The sequence below is a fragment of the Bos javanicus genome, chromosome 19 (genome assembly GCF_032452875.1).
Source record: "Bos javanicus breed banteng chromosome 19, ARS-OSU_banteng_1.0, whole genome shotgun sequence".
Lineage (NCBI taxonomy): Eukaryota > Metazoa > Chordata > Mammalia > Artiodactyla > Bovidae > Bos > Bos javanicus.
The window spans coordinates 26,265,369-26,276,249 of NC_083886.1; the positions used below are offsets into that span (position 1 = coordinate 26,265,369).

Here is a 10,881-nt window from a genome sequence, read left to right on the forward strand (position 1 = left end):
ACCTTACGCTAACAAGCCAGTCACAAAAAGACAAATACTATGAATTTACTCATATGAATCAAATGCAGAGAAACTGTAAACATAAAACGGTGGTTAGCAATGGCTGGGGTCAAAGTGGAAAGGGAGATTTGCTTATTGAATTTCAGGTTTTCAAAATGAAAGAGTTATGGAGGGTTGTTTTTTTACAACACTGTGAATAAACAACACTACCAAACCACACTGGAAAATGGTTGACTGTCAATTCTATGTTTTTTACATCAAAAAAAGAATTTTATATAAATCGAATCACAGAATATGCAACCTTATGAGATTAGCTTTTTTCATTCAGCATAATTCCCTTGAGATCATCCAAGTTGTTTTGTGTATCAGTTTATTTCTGAGTAGTATATTCCGTAGTACAGATGTACCACGGTTTATTCACCCAATGAAGGACATCTGCGTTGTTTCCAGTTACCAGTTATTACTAATAAAGCTACTATGAACATTTTCAGATAAGTTTTTATGAGGATATAAGTTTCCATTTCTCTGAAATAAATGCCCAAGTGTGTACTTGATGGGTTGTATGGTAAGTGTATATTTAGTCTTACAAGAAACTGCAAACTGTTTCCATAGCGGCAGTACCATTTTACATCCCCACCAGCAACATGTGAGAGATGAAGTTTTTCTGCTTCTCCTGTCCAGCATGTGGTGTTAACTTGTTTTAATTTAGCTGTTCTAAATAGGTATGTGGTGATACCTCAGTGGTTTCAATTTACATTTCCCTGGTATTTAATGATGTTGAACATCTTTTTATTTGCTTATTTACCAGCTGAAATGTCTGTACATGTCTTTTGCCCATTTTCTAAACAGACTGTTCATTTTCTTTTACTGTTGAATTTTAAAGAGGTCTATATTTTCTAGAACAATCTTCTGTCAGATAGTTTGTAATTTTGTTCTTCCAGTCTACAGCCTGCTTTTTCTTTTGTGTTTCACAAACAGAAGTTTTTTATTTTGATGATGTCCAGTTTACCAATACTACCTTGTATAGATCATGCTTTTGGTGCCATGTCTACCTTGTCTAGAATTACTTTGTCTTGAAACATAAACTCCTAGTTAAAATACATCTTATATAAGAATATAAAATTGAAAATATAATTAAAAGCATAAAAACATTTAATAAAAGGTAAACATTTCTACTTACAAAAATTGACTTTTCAAAAATTTTCTAGGACTTCACATCATAAAGAGAAGTACACATGTCTACTGCAACAGCAATAAATTACAGAATTTTTCCTAGCAATTTCTCTGAGGGCCAAACTCTATCAAGGGAACAGCACTGATAAAAAAAATTGACTTAGGAAATTCCCTGGCTGTCCAGTGGCCAGGATCTGCACTTTCATTGCCAAGGACACAGGTTCAATCCCTGGTCAGGGAACTAAGATTCTACAAGCATGGCACAGCTGAAAAAACAAAATCTGATTTACCTGAATTAGTCTAATAGTATCTTGAACTAGTGCAAAAAAAAAATATATATATATACACACACACACACACACACACACACACACACACACACACAGAGATAACATCTTATTTCCTAAAGACGCATTTTATTCTTATCCCCTCATTTATCTGTTCATACCAAAAATTCATGTTCATTACCAAAATTTGCAAAATATTTGCTTTTTCTTATTTGTAATTTTCTGTAGTTGAAACGCTTTCAACCAGATATAATTATATTATGTTTGCTTGGCCAGAATGGTTCCATAAGCATATATTAATACTATGCTTTCTTCTCTGAAAAGTTATTTCCTACAAACCAGTCAAAGTTGCCGTTCAACAGATTTTTGGAGGTCAACTAGTGTTTTAAATTCTAACAAAAATACTTCTCAATAATCTAGAAATGAAAAATTCTTCATCCTAAATTGAAGTCAGTTCATTAAAACAAAAGAATGCTTAGCATTTTATTTGCTTGAAGCAAAAGCATAGCCTGCTACAATTTACAATAAACTAGCATTCCCTGCTCAATAAAACCTGCACTAAAGTAAACAAGATCAAATAACCCAAAGATTGAAAATTTTGATACCTGCAAACACGCTTCACCTGAAAAGTCAAAAAGCAACAGTAATATTGAGGTAGTGAAAGGATTTTCAGATTTTCCATACTCAGTATCACTCTATTAATACTTAAGGCATGTTTGGGACTTCCCTATAGCTCAGATAAGAAATCTGCCTGCAATGCAGGAGACCGGGGTTCTAACCCTGGGTCAGGAGGATTCCCTGGAGAAGGAAACTGCAACCCATTCCAGTATTCTCACCTGGAGAATTCCACAGATAGAGGACCCTGGCGGGCTACAGTCCACGGGGTTGCAAAGAGTCGGACACAACTAAGCGACTAACATACACAACATCACCATTATATACACACACATCACCAAATATAAAGTATATTAACTTATATAAACTATATAATAAAACCATATACTTTAGTACTACTTTACAGTAAGTACAGATTATACTAATAAACTAATATGTACAAATTATAGGTAAACAAATGTTTACCTCAACATCTTGATATATTCAGTGGTACTTGAGAAAGTGAAATCAACTGTTACACAATATAGAAAGTATGTTCATTCTAAATTTAAAATTAAACTACCATTTATTTTAAACTACCAATACTTATAAAAAACTAAATTGCATTATATATCAAAAATATTCACTGAGCAACAGAAATTATAACTTAAAATATTTACTCCTTAATGTCAAGAACTAAAGATTTTCCTTCCAGCTTTACTGAGATAGAATTGACACATAACACTGTATGTAAGATATACACATAATGATTTAATATATGTATATGTATATATTTTGAAGTAAGATTCTGTAACAAAACATTAGATGCTTAATTCCTTGATGCTCCCCCTCAACTACAGGGATTTACAAGTCATCTAACATCCCTTCTTCAACCACAATGTTTGTTTGGTTTATACTTTTTTTCTGACAGCATATAGTAGCTGCATTATATCTGGAACAGTGTAATGATTTCTGGAATTAAAAATTCCCCAAACTCTATTAAAATAAATAGTAATTTGATGCAATATAAGGCTTACTTTTAGGCTTTTCTTCCATTTCTAAATATGTGAGTTTACAACCATTAAGAATAATATTGTGCTCATCACCTTAGTTTCTTCTACCACTAGGGTGGTCCCTTTCAATAATCAATACTCTATTTTTTCTTGTTTAAGATTATTAATGAAATTTTATGTCACAGTGCCAATACATTATAGAAAGGCCAATACGAAATATTAAATCGAATTCCTCCTTTTAAACACCATTCTTTCAATATCCTATGAACACCAGGGTAACAAAACACAGCACCCCACAAAAACTAGGAATGGGACTCCTTGCAGAAGGCCCTCCAGAGGGATGACAAAATAGCTTAGGGAAACTGTTGAAGTGTGGGGTTCAGAACACAGTTTCACAATCAACAAAAACAACTGCTTTAAAGACTTGGCTTTGTTGGGCCCCATCTGGACATGTAGACTAAGATTCTGTGGAGGTAAAGCCAGGAATCTGTATTTTTAACATACTCCCATGTGATTTTGTTGCACATTAAGTCTGAGAAACACATATAATTCATCACAACCTACTTACATAGGTAGCCAAGGAGATATGGGAATGTTCCAGATTACTTTAAAATATACAATCAAACTTTCTACAATAAAAGGAGTTCAATTTATTTATTGTTACTGCATAAAGAGATTCTTCTTCCTAGTTTTGGAATGACAGGTACCTATGAGAAAGCAACTACTGAAAATCTATGTTGTCATTGTTAAAAAACCTCAAGTGATCTTAAAAAAAAAAAAAAAAAGATTCTCTTATTCTTTATAAATGCTTGTCATAAAGTAAGTATGGTTAGAGTAGGGAATATGACCAATTAGTACAATTCATTTTCCCCAAGTTAACTGCTAACACCAAAAAGCTTAGTGCAGCTTTCAACCTATGACACTCTGCAGAATGCTGCTCCTAAACTAACAGTGGCTAAAACATCCTTTTATGATTACCTTAAGAATATCATTTAGATTGTAGGGTGCATTATTTTGTGCATAAAATTTTATTAAGATGGGAATATTTCCCCAATCATTTTGGTAGTTAGTAGATAAATTAACCTTGAATATTTAAATTTATAAAACCGTATTTCACAGTTATATTAAATCGCTGCTCCCTGGAAGACAACGCTGCAAATTAAAAATAAAGCTTCTAACAGGAAGGTCCTGAATATGAATAGATTCATACACTTACTACCTGTGTGACCTTGGATAAGTAATTTAAACTCTCTTAGCCTCAATTTCCTTATTAGGAGGATTAAATGAGATATATACATAAAGCTCTCAGCACAATTCCAGGTACATACTAGTTCTCAGTAAACATTAGCCCATATAAACACATAAGACCCCATGGTGTGCTACAATCCATGAGGTCACAGAGTTGGACACGACTGAGCGACTGAACTGAACTCAAACACACAAGAAACTATCAACGATGGTTGCTTCCGAAAAAAAAAAAGTAGTCTGGGTCAAGGGTGGAAAGATGATACCTTTTCTATCCTCTGTATCTTTAACCACTGCTTATATCTTTTTGAAAAATTTAAATCATCTCTTTCGCTGTGGAATTTCTTAGTATTTAGCATTATGCACTGCAAAAGCTGAACTGTGACTGCTGAATTCGCAAAGGAGTAAATCATAGTCTAATAATACCCACAAAGAAATACAACCTATCTGATTTCATGAATGTATTTCTTACTTGCTTCACAACAGCCATTCTGGTCTTAACCAAAACACCTTAAACCAGAGGTTTTTCAACCTCGGATGACTTTGTCCCTCGGGGGACATCTGGCAACAGAGACATTCCTGGTTGTCACAACTGAGGCGGTATACTACTGGCATCTGGTGGGTAGCGGCCAAGAACACTGCTTAACATTCTATTACATAGTATATAGGCCTGCACCACAGTAACTGCAACCCAAGGAACCATTCCACTTCACTCTCAAAGTAACCGGGTTCTTCATTACAATTACCAACAAAAGAAAACAAACCCACAAAATAAATTCTCCCCTCAAGTAATAAAGTAAAATCCTTAAGGACTGGTAGACTAGGGGCTTAGTAAACTAACCACTGTTGGCCACTATTTTAAGTTTCCAAAATTCTACCACCTAGAATGGCTTAGGTTTGAGTGTCTACTCAGTTCAATATATTACACAATTTTTAAAGCATTTATTATTAAGCCTTTCAAAAATTCACTCTAAATGAGTTCAAGAGATAACAGTTTACCATTTTTCCTGTTTTCAAATGATATCTAAAGAACCAAAAAGCTCAAACAATGTACTACTGAAGACTAAACAGGGCCTTTATTTCAGTATGTAGTTATCAAGTCTTTCCAATAAACTTGATATTTTCACATTTCGCTTAATGCACTGGCCTTGGCCTACTTCATATATTCTGAGTATGTTAATTAATATCCTTCAAAAACTTAAGAAAATATTAACAACAGTCCTTGTTTCTGATTGAGAAGGCAAGAAAAGTAATCGGCAGCTAAGTAATTTTATAATAAGGCATGAAAGATTACAAACTAAATCATTCTGTCCTCCAACCTTAAAGCGTATCTTGGTAAGCCTTAACAAAAAGTCATCCGTTAAGAAAGCGTTTTGGAAAATGTCTTTATCAATATTTGGGATTAATCTTTTAAGAGTGCAAAACTGAACCAACTGGCTATCAAAATTTAGAGTCTGTTCACAAGTAGGTTGGAAAGAATTTTGAAATACTGCTACTGCTAACACTGTTATTAGTCATACTTTATTTTCACAGCAACTGCTTAACTTCTTTTACACCTTTAAATAAATATATATATATACACACCTTTCCCATTATTTAAGTTGAGTACTGTTTTAATATTTAATACTGTTTAATAGTTCACATAATTAAAACTTATTCTGATCAAGGAATTCTTAGGGAAACAAAATAACATCTTAATTCCTTCCACCAAAACAAACAAACAAAAAAAACACAGAACAGTAAGCTGTGTTTGCAACTACAAGATACAATAAAGTTGTTATTCATTCAGTGCTTGTCCAATACATTATTTGCGATGGACACAGAGATCACCAGAACTTCTCCATTCAGTCTAGATCACTCCCCCTGACCATCCAGAACTTCAGTATGTGTCCAAACTTGCTTGCTCATGGTCTAATAATAAACCTAACTATACAACCTGTAACAGCCCCTGACAACCTTTTCCTTAAGAAGTCACAAAGGTGATTTAACCAGCACCTCAAACTCTTTGTAAACCTATTGCAAAAACGGATGTCCATTCCAGCCTCTAGGTTCTGCCGACGGCTCAGGGCCTCCGGCGGTAGAGAGGAGAGGTGAAGATCCGCCAGAATCGAGAAGGACAGCCGCCGGGCGTTGGGCAGCAGAAGCTAACTGCTGGTTCATTTCTCTTTAAATCTGGCAGCACGTGGGGAGGCATTGTGAAGCCACCAACCCGCCTCCCCCTCTTTCACTCCGCACACGTACGTCTCCAATGCGCATGCTCCGCTCACACAGTCCTAGCAGAGTCGGAGCCAACCCCCTAAAAAGTCAACCTGGAAGCCGCAAACGGCCGGAGGCCGGGACAATGGGGGAGGGGGGACGCAGGCACCTCTGGGGAGGCAGACCCGGCCGCCGCCCCAAGCCAGAGCCCGCGGGCCGCAGCCCCGGGGCCCCGCAGGCCTGCACAGGAGCCAGAATCGCTCGGAGCACAAAGCCCCGAGCTGGCCAGCGAGCGGCTCTCGGCTCGGCCCGCTCCTACCCTCCCCCAGCCGGGCGGCGCAGCCGGAGCCCGTGCCAGGCGGAGGCAGGCGAGGCGGCGTCCCGCGCCCCGCCGGGCTCTCAGACCCCGTGCGCCAGCGACCAGGCCGCAGAGGCCGGCGCTTTTGTTGTCCGCCACAACTACGCGGACCCGGCGCTGCCCGGGCAGAAGTTTGGCGCGCCTCACCTACCCGCCCCGCGGCCAGTTCCTCTCGCCCACCCTGCCCCCGGCTGCCCGCCCCGCGGTTCAGACAGCCGAGCCCGCGACGCGCAGCCGGCCGGGCTCAGATGCTCTACCTGCCTCGGGGGGTCCAGCGGTCTCGGGCGCACCTGAGCCCGGACCCGCCCCTCCAGGGAGGGTCCGCCGGGACAGGGTACCCACAGCCCCTCCCCCGCAACGTCCCACCGAACAGTGGGGGAGGGGACAAGCTCCCCTCCATCCCCGGTGGTGCCAGGCCCCGTCCGGGGGCCGAGGCTGGGGCGCGCCCCCGCCCCCAACACCCTCGGAAAGCCGGGGAAGAAGTGATGGACCCGGCCCGGACCGGCGCCCAGGCTCCCCACTCTCGCAGGCCCGCGCCCGATCTCGCCGGAGCCTGCCGTTCCCCTCGACCGTCCGGCCCGCCAGCCAGGGAGCGCCCTGGAGGAGAGGAGAAGCGGGCAGCTGCTCGCCGCGATCGCGGCCCGGCCCGCCGCCCAGCCGCCCGCTCCCTCACCTGCCAGCTGTCTTCGCAGTAGCAGTGCCGACTGCAGCTCCGTCATCCTCCCCGCCAAGGGCCCGGGCTGGCGCCGGGGCTTCCGAAGAACTGGGCACAGGCTCCGGAGATGCTGGAGCTGGGTGTGCTGAGGAACCCGGGCCCCCACGACGGGAGCGCCGAAGCCGAGGAAGGCTGGGCTGTGGCGGCGGTAGCGGCGCCTCGCTGCCGGTGCGAGTCCGCTCGCTTCAGCTTTCCTCACAGCGCCTCACGCCCGGAAGGGGAGGGTACCCGTGCCGCCGCGGCGCGCACTGGGACTTCGCTCGCCCGCTTCCCTCCTTCAACCCGCCCGTCGGCCCCACCGGTGCCTTCCCCCGCCACAGCCTCACAGCGCGCAGGGCCGCTCCGCGCAGGCGCGCTGAGGCTGCCTACTTCGGAAGCAGCCTGCCCGCTAGCCCGACCCTTCTGCCTCCTGCTCCGCCTCCGGAGGCGGAACCCCGCCCCCTACGCGAATTGGCCTCTGTCGCCGCCATCTTGGGAAGGTCGCCGCCCGGCCAAGTGCCTGGCCCCGGCGGCAGACGCCCCGCGGACGCCATGACAGAGAGGTCGCGGAGTGTCAAGACGCCGCCTCCGAGTCGAAGCAGGTGGTCAGCAGGGAGCGAAGGGCCAAGAGAAGTGATAGGTGCCTAGTTGCTGGCGAGCGCCCAACAGCACACAGGGTGTGCGAATTAGTCATTGTTAAAGCCGAACTTAGTACTGGTGTGCCCCATTTTAAGCACACCCCCAAAATAGACTTCATATATGCTGGTAATTCACTTTACAGAAAGATACACAGATTCTTCAAGAAAAATGCTCTGCATCTCATAGTACAAAATGTTTAAACATCGTTAGTAATCTCTATGTGTAAAGTGAGTTGAGATTAGCAAAATCTGGTATACACAGTACAAAATGTCCAGAAAGGCATCTATTATGTAAAGTCAAAGTGTGGGCTCTAAAGTTTGGAAAAAATCACTCTACCTCCTCTCACCCTTATTCCCACAGCCTTGCGTAACACAGTCTCAATAAACAGACAAAGCAGAAGGAAAAAATGATACCTAATGGCATATTCAAAAGCAGAGACATTACTTTGCCAACAAAGGTCAGTCTAGTCAAGGCTATGGTTTTTTCTGTGGTCATGTATGGATGTGAGAGTTGGACTGTGAAGCGCCGAAGAATTGATGCTTTTGAACTGTGGTGTTGGAGAAGACTCTTGAGAGTCCCTTGGACTGCAAGGAGATCCAGCCAGTCCATCCTAAAGGAGATCAGCCCTGGGATTTCTTTGGAAGGAATGATGCTAAAGCTGAAACTCCAGTACTTTGGCCACCTCATGCGAAGAGTTGACTCATTGGAAAAGACTCTGATGCTGGGAGGGATTGGGGGCAGGAGGAGAAGGGGACGACAGAGGATGAGATGGCTGGATGGCATCACCGACTCAATGGACATGAGTTTGAGTGAACTCCGGGAGTTGGTATTGGACAGGGAGGCCTGGCGTGCTGCGATTCATGGGGTCGCAAAGAGTCGGACACGACTGAGCAACTGATCTGATCTGATCTGAATGGCGCTCAAATTTGTATTTGTTCCTTCAACAAATATTTATTAAAGCCGCATTAACCTTATACCTGAACTGGATGGCTCTGTTCCTCGCCTCAAAGGGCTTACAGTCTCCGAGCTCCAGGTAAGGTAGCCAGAGACGGAGCAGGTTCTAATACAGTTTATTGACTCAAAAAATTACTGAAAAAACTGTGCTCACTCTCCCCGCAAGAACAAGAATTAAAAAGAACAAATAAACAATCTGAATAAAAACATAAATCGACCGTTTAATAAAAAGGAGTAAGTTTGGACTCCTGTGGGAAACAACTCCAAGAAGCTAACCCAGATTTTGTGAAGCCTAAGGCAATGGCACCCCACTCCAGTACCCTTGCCCCGAGAATCCCACCAATGGAGGAGCCCTGGTAGGCTGCAGGCGATGGGGTCGCCAACAGTTAGGCACGACTGAGCAACTTCATTTTCACTTTTCACTTTCATGCATTGGAGAAGGAAATGGCAACCCACTCCAGTATTCTTGCCTGGAGAATCCCAGGGACAGAGGAGCCTGGTGGCCTGCCACCTATGGGGGTTACATAGAGTCGGACACGACTGAAGCGACTTAGCAGTAGCAGTAACATTTACCCCATTTGAAGGACTCTCTTTAAGGGAAAACATTTTTAAATAGGGTTGGAATATGACTGTCTATTTAGAATGAGAAGATAAACCACAAATAACTGTAGTCTTAGAGAATTGTTCCCTTTCTCTGAGATCTCTTCAGGCAGGTTATCAGAAATTCTGCTTGGCTGCAGCATGGTCTCTTCTCTCACCTAGAACAAATTCCAGCCCTGACAGGGACTCTAAAGATTCTTTAGCTTTACCCGGAAAGGAAAAAAAAAAATCCATTTCTGACACTAACTGTCCTTTCTGGACCAAGAAAATCTTTCTTTTTAAGTAAATTTTTACTTTTATCAAAAAAGCAAGTATACAGTTCATAATCAGTGTATTAAGGATTATTGTGGAAAGCAAACATGGAGGGGAGGGGAATTAAACAAAAAATGTATTTCTCACATAGTTCCTTCCTCATTCCTAAATCCTGCTTACCACAGGCAATCCTTTTTAACTCTTTTAGTAGTTTCTTCTGGTAGTTACCTTCATTTATTCTAAATGATAGAATGCTTTTTCTGCTTTATCCATTTTAGACCTAATATATTTATTCTTATTGTAACTGATAAGAATTTAAGGACTCCCCCATGGCTGCTCTCCTTGGGTGCTGAATCTACTGCATTCTGGATCAAGAGTAATTTTTTTTTGTTTACTCCCTTCTTTTGCTGGAGAATATTATCACATAACTTCTGATGAGTACACATGAGGCAGATTTTCAAATATTATAACAATGTGTGGAAAATGCCATTATTTTAAACAGCTATAATTAAGTGCCACTTTAGCTGGGTATAGAATTTTATCTAAAATCAAATACATTTTCTTCAAAAATGTGAAAGCATTGGTCCATTGTCTTTTAGCATCCAGTGTTGCTGTTGATTCTTATTCTATTGTCACTGACCTTTTCTTTTTCTTCCCTGGCTAGTCTTAGGATTTTTGTTGTTGTTATTTTTGGTATTTTAACATGTGTTCATATGTCTATAGGGTGTTTTCTTTTTTAATTCACTGTGTTCACAGAGCTTTGTGGTGATAGAATGGTTGTTTTCATACAGAGATAAGCTTAGAATAATGAGATGGTCTGCATTTTCCTGGTATATAAAAATTATTTTTAAAAGCAGTCGAGATTTTTAAAGGAAA

At 41.8% G+C, this 10,881-nt stretch overlaps 1 protein-coding gene across 1 annotated transcript in view; it reads right to left on the minus strand.

The window, feature by feature from the left end:
• The window catches only part of UBE2G1 (ubiquitin conjugating enzyme E2 G1), an 87,678-nt gene extending 79,708 nt beyond the window's left edge, over positions 1–7,970 (minus strand). Inside the window, exon 1 of the mRNA XM_061390755.1 lies at positions 7,540–7,970. Coding sequence (XP_061246739.1) covers positions 7,540–7,585 — 46 coding nt within the window. The 5' untranslated portion in view covers positions 7,586–7,970. The remainder of the gene's footprint in view (positions 1–7,539) is intronic.
• Between the last annotated feature and the right edge of the window lie 2,911 nt (positions 7,971–10,881).